The sequence below is a fragment of the Sminthopsis crassicaudata genome, chromosome 1, assembly GCF_048593235.1.
Source record: "Sminthopsis crassicaudata isolate SCR6 chromosome 1, ASM4859323v1, whole genome shotgun sequence".
Taxonomy (NCBI): domain Eukaryota; kingdom Metazoa; phylum Chordata; class Mammalia; order Dasyuromorphia; family Dasyuridae; genus Sminthopsis; species Sminthopsis crassicaudata.
In genome coordinates, this window is record NC_133617.1 from 531,952,917 (window position 1) to 531,972,278 (window position 19,362).

General features: G+C 32.0%; 1 protein-coding gene across 8 annotated transcripts in view; it reads right to left on the bottom strand.

The window, feature by feature from the left end:
- The window catches only part of MLLT3 (MLLT3 super elongation complex subunit), a 268,850-nt gene that overhangs the window by 69,935 nt on the left and 179,553 nt on the right, over positions 1-19,362 (bottom strand). For all 8 annotated transcript variants that reach the window (XM_074281852.1, XM_074281853.1, XM_074281854.1 and 5 more), the window contains one exon: positions 5,300-5,905. In XM_074281852.1, coding sequence (XP_074137953.1) covers positions 5,300-5,905 — 606 coding nt within the window. The remainder of the gene's footprint in view (positions 1-5,299; positions 5,906-19,362) is intronic.

The window sequence follows — 19,362 nt, forward strand, 5'->3', positions numbered from 1 at the left end:
GCATAGATCTATAAATACATAATCATATCCTTTTGGCGATTATTAAAAAGTTAAATTTTTAAAAGGGGAGAGGAAAGTCACTTTAATAAACAATTGTTTTAAATAACAAAAGATGCCCTCTAGTCCCTTCATTTTAGGTCAAAAACTCTATCCCTTAAATCTATGACTCTTCTCCCTTATTTGTGGGATAAACAGAAAGGTTTTTAAAAATGACTAATATGGATGGCACGTAATTCATTACTAAACTCCAACAGCCTAAACAGTAATCAATTCACCTAAAAAAACTTTTTCTTTTCCAAAAAGAAGGTAGCTTAAAATTGAAGAAATCTGAATCAGAATTTCCTTTTAAGATTTAAGGATCCTTTTGTCCAGAATTTTTCCTGTTCTATAACATAACATAAGCATATCATTAAAAAGAATCACACACCTCCTTAAAACAAAATTCAGGGCAAAATGCCATCTGCTCCAAGTAATTCTTGCCTTGAAAAGTTTTAAATTCAAGAAAATGTTAAATCCAAATACATGAGAAACAAGTCAACTTAACCATTTTTGTTTTTAAAATTATTTTGAAAATAACTATGTTATTATAAGGAATTCATACTAATAGAGATTTCTGAGAAAATGCCCAACAACACTTAGAAATTAGAAAAATATAAATTTCCTTTCTCTTTACATTTATATTCTTAAATGTATGTGTGCCTCTGTGTGTATAAGTAAAAGCACACACCTTTTATCTCAAGAGAGGAAAATGACAGGAATAATTACTATAGTCTTTATTACTAATTTTTTTAAAATCCCTTCGATATTTTCCCTTAAAACCTGCTTTTAAAGTGAATGTCTTAAATAATGCAACAATTCTGCTGACCTGTAACATATAGCATATAGACATTTTAGAAGTGATTAATTCAGGAATACTTTGGTTAATTGGGTTACTTAGCCCAGCCCTTCCCAGTTCTCTTAAAACTACCCCACTTCATCCAGGATTTCTGCCTCTTATACCTGAAACTGGCTAAAAATAAACATTCAGTCAAAGTCCAATCAGTCTGCCAAGTTGGTTCACAGTTGCTTCCTAGAACAAATGAATAAAAGAAGGACCCTTCCCTTCTCAATAGCTCAAGCCTGCATTTCCTCAGGGCAGAAACTCATTCCGAATTATTTTAGTTGCTATGCTACACAACCCACATGGATGATCACAGATTTGGAGCTGGAAGTAAATTCAGAGGCCATCTAGTCCAACTACCTTATATTATAAGTGAGGAAACCAAGGCCCAGAAAAATTAATCAACTTGCCATGATCATAATAATATAGTAGATCTTGATAAGTGGTAGAACTGGAATTTGCCTCCCTGGGCCTCACAGTTGCCACAACTGTAAAATAAAAGGCTGGGGTAGATGATATGAAAAAACTCCTCCCAGTTCTAAATTTATTATGATCTTATGATATCTTGACTTCAAATTCCCTATCATTTATCCCTATCATTTATTATGATCCTTGTATTTACATTATACAAATTAATAACCACAAAAATAAAGAACCCAAGAACCCAATTAGCTATATATTATACTAACAGATAAATGTTTCTGTGTTTATAACTACAAAATGAGAAAACCTAGAGAATATACTTCTAGTCATGAGCTGAATATATATTAAAAAGAACTCTTCTATTTCCCCTTACTACATTTATGGCTATTACAATCTGTCAAGCATAATTTTTAAATCTTACCACATATTATGTAGAATTAGTAAACAACTGATTCCATGCTATTTTTCAAGGGACTGCTTTATCTTGCAGAAAATAATATAAGAGAGACTCGCTTTAAAAATCATACATCATTGAGAGAATACTATAGGTAAAAAAAGAAATGAGATACAATATGAAGCATTAGAAAATGGAAAGCATAGAATTTGGAATCAAAAAAGGAGTTCAAATCCCCAAACCTCAGACATTTAACTATGTGACCCTAAGTAAGTCATTAAACCGCAGTGCCTTAGTTTTCTTTTCAACAGAATGAAGGGGTTGGACTCCTTAACTTCCAAGATCTTTCACATTCTATATCTATAATCCTTGGAAGACTGATTATGATAGCAGATTTAAGGATAATACTCAGTAGTGCTAATAATGGAAGTTCACTGGAACACTTGGCAAGCATGCAGCCTACCGCAATCTTGGAAAGCAGGAAAGCATGAAAATAAATTATCAAGTACCATCCAAATACATTAAGTTCAAATACTTTTGATAAACAATGCAATATAATTGAAAAGGATGAACTGAGGGAAGACCTCTCATAAGAATATGGTCTCAACCTATACCCTAATTGTAACTTGAGATTCTGCAATAACAAGTTGAGCTATAAGTAAAATTTGCAGGTGTTCAATTATTTTAGATAAACTTACATTTCCCTCCAGTACATCTGTCCCTAACTCTTCCATTAGCATTTAAGAACCTAATACAGAAAAGAGTATGTTAGTGACTAGTATTCTTTGTCTCCGGGGTAGACAGAGTGGCAGTCCCAGCCAATAGGAAGAAGGGCCAGTAAAAGAGAGTGGAAGAGTTCTACATTAGGGTCTCTTACATAATCTTGTGTTTTAAAGTTTGTGCTTTGTACTTCTTTAAGTGACACCTTGTCTGTTGGGAGTTGCTCAAGACTGTAATAAATCCTTTTTTTTGCTTTTCTACCTTGGGAGTCTTTTTTAAATTTGGTCATAGCTGTCCCACACATAAATGAAGAAAAAACTATATATAATCAACATTGGACAGAAGTAACTTTTGCTTAATTCAACCTCTCAAAGTACTTTTTAAATTTATCTTTTTTATTTCAAGACTATAATTATTATGCTACATATCCTGCTAAATAGTATGGTGTTTCATCACTTCTGCTAGATTTTAAAATTCATTAGGACAGAAAATAGCATTTTAATGATCTTTGTATTTCTCCTAGTACTCATGCAATCCTTTCTATACAATAAGGATTTAAGAAATGGGTTATTAAATGAATTATTGCAACAATTTAATAAGCCCAGACCACCAAGTTGCATTATTATATGAGCAAAATTTAAAAGTATGTTCTAGAAGATAGGTGGCGTAGTGGGGAAAATATTGAAGTCAGGAAGATTTCTTTCGCTGAGTGATCCTAGATAAGTCAATTAACTTCTCTCATCTCTAAAGCAAGGAAATAGTAGCACATGGTTCACAGGGTTTGCTGTGACACTCAAATGACAAAATTTGAAAAGTACCTTGCATACTTCAAAGTACTACATATGCTATTATTTTCATCATCTCTAAACAAAGGATAAAGTGATACAATATCAAATATTCAAAATACAACTAAATAGTAGCTATAATTTATTCATAGCACCCAAATTGTCTGGTACTTTGAATAAACTGCTCTTAGGTATGTGATTTTTTTAATGAGAAATACTCTGATTTTAAACTACAAGAAACCACAAACTTATCAAATGAGTAGAGAAACTTAAAAAAAAAAAAAAAACCTTATTTCAATTTTAAAAAGTAAAAATGGTATGTGTAAGAAACTGATAAGTCGCTTGACAATGAATTTTCATTACTTTTTTAAAATAATATTTGATTAGAAAAAATGTACAATGGTGTTATTATAAAGGCATCTTCAAACATTGCTTTTTTTAAGCTATTAAAAAACATTGCAGGGATCTGCACTTGGATGGAATGAGAATAGATGTTTTAGTAACTAATTTGAAAGTAGTTTAGGCATAACACAAGGTAGGTAAATGTTTCTGAAATGAAATTCTCTAGAATAACATGGTGTAGAACACACTAGATTTATGATTCTAGAGACAAATTCTACTCTTGACTGCCCTTTAAATTTATTCGCTCATGTAACTTAAGCCAAATCAATTAACTCCTCAGGCCCTCAAAGTTTCCTCATCTGGAAATAGGAGATCTGACTAAAGAATCTTCAAGTTTCTTTTCAACTCCCAATACTATGACTTCAAACAAGGGTCTCAAAAACCAGACTCTGTAGCAGATTGATTGTTGTAGTTTCTTAAAATCCTTAAGCCGAAATGTATTTGTGAACAAGCACATGCATGCTGAGGTTTTCCCTCAGAGATTTAAAAATACTAATCACCAAGAGAGGAATGGACAGTGTTGGTATAGCCAACTCTAATTCCTTTGCCAGCATTCCAATCTGCAAGTTATGAGAAGGAAAGCATGGAAGTCACCACTACACTCCTACCTTTACCACTATTTCACTGGGTAAAATACTGACATCTATCACATGGAGAGGAGATATAAGCAATAATGCACTCTGTTCTCTGCTATGTACCTCTAAAGGAAATGTTAATTCAATTCAAAGAAAATTTCTTAATAGCTTATTTTGTCCAAGGCATTTTGCTAGACTTAGGAATAGAAAGACAAAATTCAAACTGTAGAAAATTACTGGACAAATACAAAGAGGCAGCACTTCCTATGCATTCACTGTCATTTTATTATCACTGGTCTTCCAAATTAACTAGTAGATCAAAATTAATCTCCTTGAGACCTATGGATTCAAAATTAGTTGGTACTGTTAGATAGGTAATTCCCTGTTACAGCATGCATTCCAGTCAAAGTTAATCAGAATAGGATCAAATAACCTTTAAATTTCCATCTACCTCTAAAATTTTATGATTCTAAATCCCCAAAACAAAGAACATTATATTCTTTCCTTCAGAAAAGGGATTTTTTTAACATAGGAATATTCAAGGAACAAACAGAATCCTCCTATTAATAAAAGAATACAAGTAGAAGTTATTACCCTTAACAAAAATAGATTAGATTAACTGAATAGATAATAAAATTACAATTACCTTTTCATAGTATTGACAAAAGATTAAGAGCTTACCTCATTCTGCTTTTTCTTCTTTATTAACCTGAATTACTCTTAGATTCTTTTTACCTTTTAAAATCTACTAGCATTAGAAAATAATAAAAAGTAAATTGAAGGTTTAACAATTGGTGAGGAGGGGAAGAAAGGGATGAGGGGAAGGAAGCACTAATGAGCGGATAATAATTTCAATTATTGTTCTGATGACCTATTATCATGCTAGGACATACAGCTTTGCCTGGACAATATGAATCACAAAATAAGACATATGAAATGCTACAGACGCACTAGCAACTTAATTTTTCTTCATTACTTTTCCTGAACTATGTCTGTTCTATCTATGTTACTGATTTATTCATTTTCTCCTCCCCCAGCCCCCAAACTGTAAAGCTATGTAAAAGAAAAACTTAAGACTGAAAACCAAAGGGGAAAATGAAAACAAAAGCACAATACTCACTTCAGATTTAGAGGACATGTTTTCCTCCATGTCAGAGTCATTGGGATCCACAATATCATCAAAGGGGGGTAAAGTTGATTTCTTCTTCTCTGATGTATCACCTTCCATTTTTACCTTTCCCATCTTGACATGAGATTTATCTCTTGTAGGTTTTTTCTCAGCCGAACAAGTAAGTATCAGTGGTGGGGCACTAGAAAAACTTTTAAACAAAGCCTCCGAGCTGCTTTTTTTCCTTTTTTTGGCTGCAAGGTCCTCAGACTCTGAAACAGGGGGCCTTTTACTGGGGGCTTTTTTGTCTTGCTGTTGCCCCCCTGTGATGGTAAGTAAGCTGCTTTCATGTTTTGGCTCTTTTGACATGGGTTTAGGTTCCTTGAAGGCCATCTTAGGAACTATTTTTTCTTCTTTTAGTGGTTTGTTTTCTTTGGGTTTCTTAGAGGATTCTTTGGAAGATTTGTTATGTTCCCTGGAAGGTTCTTTGAAGGCACTTTTATGTTCTCTTGAGTCCTTAGGAGGTTTTTCCTTGTGCTCCTTTGATAACTTGTGAGGTTTTGAGAAACTGTTACCACTGGTGCTGCTGCTATTTGTATGGCTACTCCTATTGGGATCCTGCAAAAAAGACAAGCACAAATCTGTGAGGCTCCTGAAGCTGAGGAGAAAAGCAGCACAACTCCCAGTTTCTCCTGCACATAATGGTTACATTGTGATTTCTCTCAAAGTAATCTTGTGGACACCAAGTTCCCACAATGTGATAAGTGGGTAGAGAACAGAACAGACTTAAGAAAAAGTGGGATGGAACTGTCTAGCAAACTAATGAGATAGGACAAACTAAGCTAGGGTCACTTTTCTAAGAACAACATGTAGTTTTACAAAACCATCAAAGGATTTAAGGAATCGGTGATAGAAGAGTTATTAGAATAGCAACCAGGCTGATCCCTTCTTTCTGTAGATAAAGGAAACTGAGACTCAGGAGACTAAGTAATTTCCCCAAGATGACTCAGGGAGGAATTAGCAAAGCCAAGATTGGAACTGAGGTCCACTGATTCCAAATTCAGTATGCTCCTTACTATAAATAAACTTTCAAAATAAAACAGCCAAAGTTAAGGTCTGATGCAAAGGTCTGAGAAAAGGTTGTTAAACATAAAGAATAAATAAATAAAAGAAAGGTTTGTTCTACTTTTCAAAGCTCTCCAGGAAATGAAAGTGTGTTTTAAGAATTCTTTACTAATAATTGTAATTCATAACATTTTAAAATATGACCAAGTACTTTGCTTCCAATTAGTCTTTTACAGGGTCATATAGTCAATCAGTAGCTAGAAAGATTAGGATATGAACTCCAGTTTTCTGACTCCAGGTCCAGCTCTCTGGGATTTCCAAATTAGATTAATGAATTAAGGTAAATAAACTTATGACTGTAGTGTCCTTTGTTAAAGGCTTAATATGGATAATATAAATGCATACTCATTCCCTTAACAATGTAGCATGAGACATGGGATGATTTTATAAATACTATTTTTTAATGCTTATAAAGATCAAAAAAACAACCTTTCATTTTATAGACAAAAATGTAATTTTATATTTATTAAATACATGGACATTTACTGTTGTAATAAAAATCACAAATGAACTCAAATTAGATCTTTAGCGTACAAAACTGGGTAATCAATACAAAAACCAGAAGAATTTTGCCGTACTTACCTTTATCTTCTTAATTGATACCAGGAAAATGAAAGGATAAGTAAGTTTTGCAACTGGAATTTGCTTCTCCTAGCATGCTTATTATGTCTGATCTTTAATTCACCTTTCCTGTTTTAAGTCCAATTATATGTAAACCAAATGTGTATAGAAACCTCAAAAAAGTCTACTCTACAAATTCTGGAAAGGGAGAAGAGATTCTTTTTTTACACCTAAATACATATTCAACAAATCTATTCTGTGAGTTCCTCAGAAATATAACAGACTTCACTATTTTCTTGCCAAAAAGAAAAAAAAAAAAAAAAAAAAAAAAAAAAGCCATCTAGAAAAACTTTTTCCCCCAATTTTGACAAACTTTACAAGTCAAAAAAAAAAAAAAAAAAAAAAAAAAAAAGAGGGTAGAGGAATTATCAGTTAAACTACAATCAGAATCAAAAGCTAGAAGTAGGTTTAATGTTTCTGAAACTTTATTATTTTAGTAAACTATCTTAGAGGACATTTCCTGAGAGTAAGCAATGATATGAATAATCCAAAATACAGTATAAAAATGGTGAACTACAACTGCATGCTCTTAAATTTATCAATCTGTTGATATACTCAAGTTTTTTAACTTGCAAAAAATACCATAACTATAAAACTAAAATCCCCAAGTTTGGCAGTTCACTCAAAGTTATGTAAGTACTGTATTAAACACATTTTTCTGGGCACTTATTTTTAAAAGTATACAAGTATTAATTAACCAGTGTATTTTTCTAAGAAACAATAATAAAACTAAATAACTTTAGAACAAAGTCTTCAAGAGGATACCTTTAGTTAAAATGCAAAATAACATCCTGGAATTTATTATAAAAGTACAATAAAATATCTTGTTTTAAATATGCAGATCAATTAAATCTGGGAATAATGCTAAAAGTCTTACCTAAACTTTAGCCTTTTTTCCTGTACTATGTTATCATATGAGATTAACTATGGAGTGCCAGTGCAATATGTAAAAAGCACAGAAAGTACACTGGAGCAACATACTGAAAGGCTTTGAATGCCTAGCAGTTTTATGTTTTATCCTAAAAGCAAAAGGAGTCAATGAAGGTTTTGAATAAATATAATTCATCTAGAAATATCACTGTGAATTTCATGGAAGACAAATGAGCGAGGAGAGCTTGGAAACAAGAAAACCAACTAAATGGCTATGGGCAATAGACAAGGGAAAGGTTATGACAGCCAGACAAGAGTGATAATCATGAAAAGGGGCAGATGCCAGAAACATTGTAGTAGAACTTAAAAGATGATTGTCCTGGAAGAAAAAGTAAATAAAAGGAGAGTAAAGATATTTAAGATTTTGAACCTAAACGACTTGATATATGGTAGTGATGTTTAAAGAAATAGAGAACCTAGGAAACAAGTTAGGTTTGCATGAAAAGATAAAAAGTTTTGATTTAAAAATATTGTTTAATATGTGAATTTGAAATACCCTATAGGCAGTTCATAATAAGTGATTGAATGAACAATATTAATTTTTAACTATATGGAAAACACTATTAAATTCTAGAAATACAAATAGAAAATACAGTCTCTGCTATCAAAGAACTCGCCCCCTAATGGGAAAAGAAAGTAGTTTCAGTTAAAAGTCTAAAATTAACTAATGATCCATGGAGTACAATAGATGGCAATGTAACTTTTTTAGTGTCATTGTTACTGATGATTTTGTTTCTAATATTGAACTACTTGACTGCCACAGAGATGCTGACAGCACGGACTGGGATGCAGCAGATCCCTTGGGATGTGAAAAGGGAACCTATCACTACCACTACAGCTCTGGGGCTTATTGCCCAATGTTAGGGATTGGTCAGCACTGACTATGGATGGAGACAAAGGAAATGGTCCAGATGTTCACAATATTGTAGGAATCAATCAGGAAAAAGACTAGGGAGTATCATTTACAAAGAATAGATCTATGAAAGCTAATGAGCTCATGAAGAAAAAAGATATTGTGTTCAGTATAGAGGACTGTGGTACACCCACTGTTAGAAGGTAAGAGACAGATTGAGACATTGATGAAGATCCAGCAAAAAGAGTAGTCAAATACAAAACAGAACCAAGAAAGCAGGACATCAAAAAAAGAAAGGGAAAAAAAAGCATCAAGAAACAAATATGTTATCTAGGAAGAGAAGATAATCAATGTCAAATTCAGAAAAGTCAAAAAGAAAATGTTTTAGATAAAAAGAACATTTGTAAATTAAGAGATAAATAACAGGCAGACTAATCAGTTACTTGGAGAGAATTATACAATGTCCCATTTAGGCATAAAATGTAAAGTACACTTTGCTTAAGGTCAATTAGAACTAATGGAAGATAAGGCAATCTAATATCCCTATAATCTACTAGCTCTGGGAGATGATTAAGGAATTAAAGAATTTATAAATATTGGCTAAATCAGGTTTGGGGATATTTTTGAATTTCACTTTCCATACTGTCTCTGGCACCTATTATCACTGACAATCAAGGGCTAGCTTGACTGATTTTCTCTCCAGCTGCAACTTCTTTCCATTAGATAGATGTCCCTTTATTTAAAGTTCCCCACACACACCTATTTAAACTATATTAATTTCTTGCATGTTCCAGAAATATTTTCCTACACCCAAAAATGTAGGAGATGTAAAAAATATTCTAGTACATTTTTTATATAAGCATGTTCCCTAAAATATTGCAAGAAATAATACTTGAGAAATAAAGACATGCCTTCATAATAGGATTTCTCTCTGCATCAAATTTTTTTTAAATGCAAATATAAACAAACTACATGCCACCCAAGAACTGGAATAACATGTAAATTACAACTTGTCAAGAGTCCTCCACTCAATGTCTCTCACCAGGAGAAACCACATCTACAATCCAGAGAACCTGTTAATTTCTGTTTGAACAAGACATCTGAAACATCTATAAGGGCTTGTTCTTTGTTACTCAAGTTCTTCCTTACCTTCTGTCACTGAACCATCTCAATACTATTTATTTATTTGACAAATATGCAAACATGTTGTGATATTATTTTATATAAATGTCGCTGAATTCTATCTGTGTGCCTGCCTTTCTACAGCTCACCCAACAATATTTTGTCTTTGAGATTTTTGCTAATTTTCTATGTATAAGGAGAAATCTAAAAATTGTTTTAATTTGCATTTTTCTTTGGTGATTAATATCATTTCCACAAGATTGAGGAAAATTTACAGGAGTTTTGGAAACTTTATTCATAATCTAAGATTAATATTGGGGAATGATAATCAAAACAGATATTTTAAATCAAGTCTCAAGATTTTTAAAAAATGAAACATTTTAAAATATTTCCTGCAAATTTTCCCTCCATATGACTTCTCTTAATATTTTTTTCCTGAACTGATTTTAATCATAGAAAGCTTTAAAATTTTTATTTTACTGGATTTGCCAATTTGGTTTTTCATAAAATTTATATTAAAAATTCTCTGCCTACTCATGGAATTTCCTCTATTTTCCCCAGTTTTTAAAGATGCACTATAACTTTTTGATATTTAGATACACTTATGCTGTATATAGTGAAACTCTGGCATAAACAATTACTGACAAATGTTTTCCTAGTTTCTTCCAACAATTTTTGTTAAATAAAGAATATAAGCCCCACCTTCCTGGGTTTATTGAATACAGGACCACTATGTCTTATGATTTTTCAGACCTATTTCAACTGAACTAATTCAATTTTTTTTACCAGTACCAAAGAATTTTGATGATTATTGTTTTATAATATAGTTTTGAGATGAAGTATTATCATGATTCTCTTATTCTTAATTTGTTACTTTTTCAGTGGAGTTCAAATGTTTACATAATTTAGGCCAAATGGTATGAGAGAAGAACTCAACGGTTATGGTATATACCAAATTATTAAAGTTACTATTTCAGTGTAATTGATCTAACAAATGGATTCATAGAATTAAACTCAAAAAGTAATAATTTCATAATTCCAATCTAATTATGCTAATCAAGTTTTCAAAACTGTTTAAGATCTCAATACTATTTTTGCTATCTATATAGTTGTTAGATATAATTTATGATGCTTGATTTAAGTAAAATTTTTCAATGACCTCAAAGTTTTCAACTTTCCCTGCTCTGATTTCTGTAGCTCTTTGACTTAATTAATCTCTCATTTCTACTAACTCAGATACAATTATCAAATTATGTTTTATAATTGCCTTGTACTGGGTCAGCAATACCTTACAATGTGGTTTGAAGCTGAAGTTACTATTGACAAAAAAGCCATGTGAAGCTCTTGCCTTCAGTTTATTTATCTTTTTATGCACTTCAGCTTATTTATCTTATTGTGCACTCCTGGTTTACCAGGTTACTGGTCAATATCATCCACAATGAAGCTCTTCTAGCTTGTGGGTTACTGTTATTTCTGATTTGTTCTGATGTCCTTTGCTCACTTCTGGTACATGAAGGAACATAATTTTTTACTACCCACTTTGTCAAACAGATCATCAACAGTTTTCAGGAAAACTAGTCAATATCTCTCCGCCATCCCATCTACATTTTAGATTCATAGGTGTCACTGATCAGAATGCTAACCTAATTTGAGTGCAGTGTCTAACTGGCAAGCATTTCAGGATTCGTGCTTGGTATTAACAGCTGCCATAGCAGTCTCATGATATAAAAAAATCCCTGTGATACATTACCCTGACTAACATAGCCTTATTCTGGCATTAAAACTTCTCTCACAATATGGATGATATATTGGACTTTGAGGTTTTATTGACACTATTATTATTATCATTTCTCTTAATATTGCAGAACTGTTTTTATTTTCTCTTGATGAATTGTTATTAATTAAAGGTTTCTAGGATCTGGTTTCCAATAACATTTCCAATCTTATCTCATATTATTTTCTTTAACATACTCTCTATTTCAGCCAAATTGTATAATTATTGCATATACATGACATTCAATTCCCCAGTTGGGTGCCTTTGAACAAATGGTTCTATAATTCTAGAATTCACTCCTTTCTCATCTCTGTACCATGGAATTACTAAAAAATAAAATTAATATTTTATCCAAAACTTAATCCTAAAAATCAATATAAGCACTTAAGCTGGTTTAATAATTTAAAAAAATAATTTCAATGAATACAATATTCATAAAATTTTCTTTTTTTCTTCTGTGTCTAGCACTATCTAAACCTTCCCACCCTGAAATAAATCTGTTTATTCTAATAAATATACAGTCAGTCAGAATAGATCAACCCATTAGCCATGTCTAAGAAGGCATATCTCATTCTGGAACTTCTAGTTTATTGCTTTTCTACTAACGGATGGAAGGTATGATTCATCCTCAGTCTTTTGTAGGTATGATTGATTGCAGTTTAGTCAGAGTTCTGAGGTCTTTCAGAGATGATTCCCATCACGTTATTGTTATAGTAACTGCCAAACTGTTCTCCCAGTTCTACTAACCTCATTCTGCATGAATTCATTCAAGTCTCTCCACTTTCTCTCAATCTGTCATATTATTCATATCTTATGTTGGAATAAAATTCCATTGCATCCACAATAGTACAGTTTGTTCAACCATTCCCCAACAGATGGAGACTTTTGTTTCTAGCTCTTTGCTACAACAAAAAAGTGATATTATTATTAATTATTAATATTCTTATAGATACTGGTCCTTTGCCTTTGTCCTTGACCTCATTAAGGTCCAAGCTTAATAGTAGTTAAATCACAAAGTCAAAGGATAAATCATTTAGTGATTTTTTAAAACATAATAACAAACTTTTTCAGAATGACTGAGCTTAAGTATAATATATCAAACTGCTTGCCTTCACAATGAGGAAGGAAGGTAGAGAATTTGGAACTAAAAAAAATTGTAATTAATATTAAAAATCATTTTACATGTAACTAGGGGAAATGATATTTTTTTTAAATGGTGAACCATAGGTAAACCAAGAGGATATTAGCTTGTCTGTCCTTCAATACTTCTTCCAATAACTGTGAGTGTTCTATTTTTGTCATCACTATCAATCTGATTAATATAAGGTATACCCTCAATTATTTTAACCTGAATAAATAGCAAACATTAAAAAACAGGTCAAGAGTTACCTTGTACACAAAATCTTTCCTGACCCACTAATATGGGTCCTTTCTTCCTCTTGAAATTGCTTTTGTTATTTTTTTTAAATTTATTTGCATTTACTTGCATATATGTTATATTTCCTATCATGTCCTCAGAAGATAAGTTCCTCAATGTCAATGAAGGTCTTTATTTCCCAGACAGTATAGAACCATACATATAGTGAAGGGTTTAAAAAATTCTTGATGAATTGAAATGGATTGTATAATTCTATAAAGTTTCCCCTTGTAATTTTTATTAGAAGAAAATCCATAAGCTAATTTAAACAACATTATCAATTTTATTATAGTTATCTGGCCTAATCATAAGCAATATATTGTATTTATATGTCCTAAATTAATCTCAGAAGGCTAACAACTAGATACTTTATAAATTTCAGGGTTTTTTTTTTTAAAGGAATTTGTTTCCTCCTAGTTTCTATTCTATTCATACTAGATAGAAATATTATGATTTTATGGAATTACTGAAACATTAATTATTAATTAATTTTTCCCATGATTCTCTGGGATTTGTTTTTTATAAATCATCACAAAGATAACTATTTTATTTTGCCTATGTTTTTAAATTTAGTAACTCCTTTTCATATGGTAACTATCATTTCTAGACCTTTAAGAAATGTTTTTTGTTGTGTTGAATGATTATATAAAAGAACAGTGGAGAAATTTAAAAAGTAACTCTTCTTATATATTTGCTTTTGCCAGGAAATCTTTTTTTTTTTAATTCATTGTTAATAATGATAAATCTTGATTTTTAGATACATACTTTTGATCATGTGAAAAGAGGGTCCTTTTGTATCTATGATTTGAGTTTAAAAATATAATAGGGATGTACTTTTCAAAGGAATTTTTCCATTTATTAACATAATTATATATTTTAATTGCTTATATGATTAAGTAATCATATAAGCAATTAAAATATATAATTATGTTAATTATCCTACTCATTTTCTTCTGAGAAATAATATGGTATACTGGTCAGAGGGCTGGCCTGGTTGGGAAAACCTAGGTTCAATACCTATCTCTGATATAAATGTGGCCATGAAAAATTCACCTACCTTTCCAAAGTACCAAGAAGCTTTCTAAGACTATATGTTGCAGTAAAATTGCCTCTAGGCATTTGTGGAGGGACATTCCTAAACAGGAATTCCCTACAAAAATTAAATTGTTCCTTAATGTTGACTAAGACTTCCATTTCTGGTATGCATGAATTTTGTATATATTCCCATAGTGTATTTACTAGGAATTTATTTACAACTTTTCAAATCGATTTTCAGTGGAAAAATTGGCCCATAGTTCTTCTTCTTGACTTTATTACAGGTCTGATATCAGAACCATATTTGTCTCATTAAATTTGGAGTCTTTCTCTTTTGGGGGGAAAATCAATTTTATAGACCCCAAATTCAGTGTTCTTTAAACAAGACAGAATTCAGTTCTAAGTCCTTGTGAAAATTAGGGTGTTCACCCTACTTTGGTCATGCATTTATGCCTTGATCTGTTTCTTTTTTTTTTTTTCTGATATTAGACAAAGACCTCTTTCATATATTGATATTTTGTTTAATTTATATTTTCAACACATTCATTTCCTTTTAATTCTCAAGACTGCTGGCATAAGTCTGGGTCTGGGAGTTTGTTGTAATATTTTTTCGTGTATATGTTGAACAAAAGAATATTGGTTTTATTTTTTCCACATCATAGTAACAACATAAACATATTAGATAGAATTTGGAAAATCCAGTGAAGTCAAAGCTGTTTCTTTATGAGTTGGTAAAATAGAAAACATAGACTAACAATAAGATACTCATATGTGCAATTAAATCCAATTCAAGAAGATGATTCTGATAGATTTAGTAATAGTTACAGAAATTAGATATTTGATTAATCAAATCATTACTTAGGAAAATCAAATAACAAAAACAATAGCAGTAATAGCTAGCATTTATATAGATATTTAAGATTTACAAAATACTTTATGTATTTTATATCATTTGTCTTTTACTGTTACCACATGAGGTAATTGCTACTATCTTCATTTTACAGACAGAAGAACTGAAACAGACAAAAGTTAAGGATCACCACAGCTACTAAGTGTCTGAGACCAGAAATGTATGCTAGTCTTCCTAACTCCAAATCCAGTGTTCAATCAAAGGCAATTTTCACACCTAAATAACAATTCCACTTGCCTATCTTAAATTAAGATAAATCTAGATAAGAAGATGAGACAGTGATTTAAAATGACAAAAATCACATAAACTGATATTTATTTGGTACCTTCTTTTCAAAATGCTCTCCATAAATTAACATCATTTATTCCTTATTATGAATCTGTCAGAAAAGTTATAGGTATTATCATCTCCATTTTGTAGAAAAACAATATGAGGAAGTGACTTAACTAGAGTCACAAAGTTATTACTAAATGTAGAAAGCAAAATTTGAATTCAGATTTAACTGACTGCAAGGCCAGCACTCTATCCATAATGTATAGTGATATAAATTGGGATAAAACTCTTAAAAAAAAAAAAATAATAATAATAATAATAAGATGAATTTCCATTCAGAACCAGTAGAGGGAGCATAAAACATTGTTTTATATTAAGTGTTTCAGGTTCTGAAAAAGGAGGATTCTCACCTAAGGTTAAAAAATAAATATGAAGTTAAAGCATTATGAAATTGTAGACCTAGTGCTGGTCAGAGGTCAATGCTGGAACTCAAGAGTTACTTGTTTTACAGAGGAAAAAAAAAATTGAAAATGATTAAGGTAAGTGACTTGCTCAAGGTCTCACAGGTATTCAACTAAGGTAAAATTTTAAGCTAATTCCTCTGCCTGTAGAGTCAGAATGTATTTTATTATACTAAATATGTATTTTCAAATTAAAATTTCAAATTAGGGGGAAAAAATTAGTGATTAGAGTATCAGCTATGTTATAACACCTGCCTTCTAGCCTATCTGGCTTTTAACAGAACTATAGAAACAATTTAAATATCTCTCCTCTTCCCTTTTCAGTTCAAATTCCTTTAGCAACCATCTAGGCCAAACAAGGCAACCCCACAAGCCCCAAAGAGATCTCTACTATAACAGATCAAACAAGAATGCCTCTGATCAAAGATCTCCAATAAAGAGGAACCTATTTTATTATACTTTTAGTTAGCTTGACTTGTTAGAAAACTTTTCCCCAATATCCAGTCTAATGTTTGACTTCATTGATCCTAGCCTACTCTCTGAAGCCAAATAGAACCAAATCTAATCCCTCTGCCACATGTACAGTCCTTCAAATAACTGAGAATAACTATCATATCTCTGGGTGTTTTATTCTCTAGGCTAAACAACCCCAATTCTTTTCATCAATCCTCACAAGACAATCCTCACAATAGTCTTTATCATCCTACTCATCCTGCTCTAAATTCTTTCCAGATTATCAATGTTATTCTAAAATTATGGCACCAAAAATGAACACAGTATTCCAGATGTATTATTGAATAGTCCACAGTAAAAATGGATTATCACATTCTTAATCCTGGAACCAAAGCCTTTCTCATCTAAAAACAGCTAATCTTTTCAAGGCAAAAAAGCTTCCATTTTATATCTATAAAGTTGGTTTGTTTTTTACTTTCTTAATGTATCCAAAATAGTAAGATATTTAGCTTTATTTAATTTTATAACATTAAATTCATCCCAATGCCCTGGATTTTTCCTGGATCCTGACCAATATTCTATGTCTTAGCTATCCTCTCCTAGGGATTCCATTCTGTAAATGTGCCCAATCTGGCATTTATGCTTTTGATCCAAGTCATGGATGAAAATGCCAAACATAATCCAGGCCTAGTACAACCCCCCCCAAACACTCTGCTTGAACACCTCCTATCAAACTGACAATTGAACAATTAGTGGCTTCTCAAGAATTGTGTAAACCAGTTCAAAATTCAATTAATTGTATTATTATTTGTGGATCATTCTCCATCTCTTTTTTTCTCAAGAACAGTATGAGATTAAAGTGCTTCGTCAAAAATCTATGTAAACTCTATCTCCAGCAGAGGTATCAAATACTAAGTGCACAACACTTCCAAGTATAGTGTTGAGTAGATTAAAGTGTAGTTGAAAAAAATTTAACAAAATAAATTAAAACACAAAACTGACAATATTAATATGCAGTTTCCAAAGTAAATAGGAGGCCCATGGCGATGTTTATTTTGACTAATTTCTCCCATTTCTATTTGAATTTGACACCACTGATCTATAATATTCCCCTGAATTAACTACTTATTTAGTAACTGAATTTTTAAAAATATAATAAGGTTATTCTGATGTAGCTTATTTTTTAATGAATCTAAACAAGCTCCTTTGGGTAAATACTCACTAGCATTCCTTTAAATATTTGTAACAGAATTTTACTAGCAATTGAAATACTGCTCACTCAGTTCTAGATATAGATTCTTTTCTTTTCCCCTACCCCACCCCTCAAGTCATGGCTTTTACATTTCTCCAGTCTTTCACTCTCCCATTACTATATCATTAAACACTTAATTAAAAAAAAATCTGTTTGCAGTAATATTAATAACTGGTAAGTGGGAAGATGGTAGTGGCCTTGACAATGATAGGGAAGTCATGAAGAAAAAGGATTGTTAAAGGAAAAGATAATGAGCAACTTTGGATATGTGGAATTCGACAGAGCCAATAGGTAGTTGGAGGTACAAGACCAGAGGTCAGTAGAAGGTTAGAATCATCTGCATGGGGATGATAACTGAATCCAGGAAAGTGAGGGAAAAGAGAAAAGAGCCTTTGGGGGACAAAAATGTTCTGAATGAAACTTATTTATCCAGAAGTTTTACTCTCTGTTGGAGGCTTCTTGACATTTTAGTGTGCAAATTTTTTTTCTCCAGATTTTAATCTCTAAATGCCAATACAACTTAATCATGAACATAATGGCTACATAAACCAACACAGCCCCCCCAAAATAGGGTTTAGGGTCCTTGTTCATTATTTCAACTGAAAAAGGCTTTCTGCTATCTCAAGACATAAAGTTTCTTTTCTCTCCTTGACCTTTTATATCCATATATGGCAGCTTATTAAAAAACAAACAAACAAAAAAAGCCTAGAGTTTACCCTAACTTTACTCCCCCCCCAAAATAAGCAATGATATAAGAAAAGGTACCAAAACAGGAAAAAATAATGATAAATGTTGGAGGTGATGTGGGAAAAATAGAATACTAATGCATTGTTGGTGGAGTTGTGAAACAATCCAACCATTCTGGAGAGCAATCTGGAACTATGCCCCAAAAGGCTATAAAACTGTGCATACTCTTTGACCCCAAAAGTGCCATTACTGCATCTGTATCCCAAGGAAATTATAAAGGAGGGAAAAGTATCCACATATGCAAAAACATTTGTAGCAATTCTTTTTGTGGTAGCAAAGAAATGGAAAATGAGTGGATGTCCATCAATTAAGAAATAGCTGAGCAAGCTGTGGTATATGAATGGAATGGAATATTAATTTCTATAAAAAATTGATGAACAAGCCAATTTTAGAAAAGCCTGGAAAATTTACATGAACTGATGCTGAGTGAAACAAGCAGAACCCTGTATACATTGTACACAATAACAGCAAGAAGAGGCGCCAAAGAGCTCAACTTTTTACCTCACATCATCACTCAAAAACCTTCACTTCAACCTCCCCTTAATTCCAGGCTTAGATGAGTGAAGGAGGAAATTATGAAGGGACAGGGCAACTCCTTACCAAGGCAAATCCCCATATATGTACTTTTTATCTCCTCCCCTGTCTTTTCCCATCAATTTCATCTCTTCCTATTTACTGATTGTTTCCTTCCTACCTGCAAACATCTCCCCCATCTTAAAAACTCTCTTTTGTTCCCAGCATCCAAGATAGACACTCTCAAAATATTTCTTGCTCATCTTTCAGCTAAAATCTTTGGAAATGCAATCTTCCGAGAGACTCACAACTCCTCTAGTTTTCATGAAAATGCTGCTTTCTGCTTCAGTTCCTGCATATCTGACCTCTCCCATTTCTCTTACTGTAATAACTCTCCCCTACAACTCTATGTTCTTCTCTTGTCAATCTAAAATTTCCACTTCCAGTTCATTCCTTTCCTATACTAAAGACATATCACTAACTGACTTTTGTACCTTCTACTGGATGTTCTGCAAATATTTCACACTCATCATGTTAAAAGAAAACCATCTATTGCCTCACATTTCCCAGTTCTTTTGAACTTTAGTAT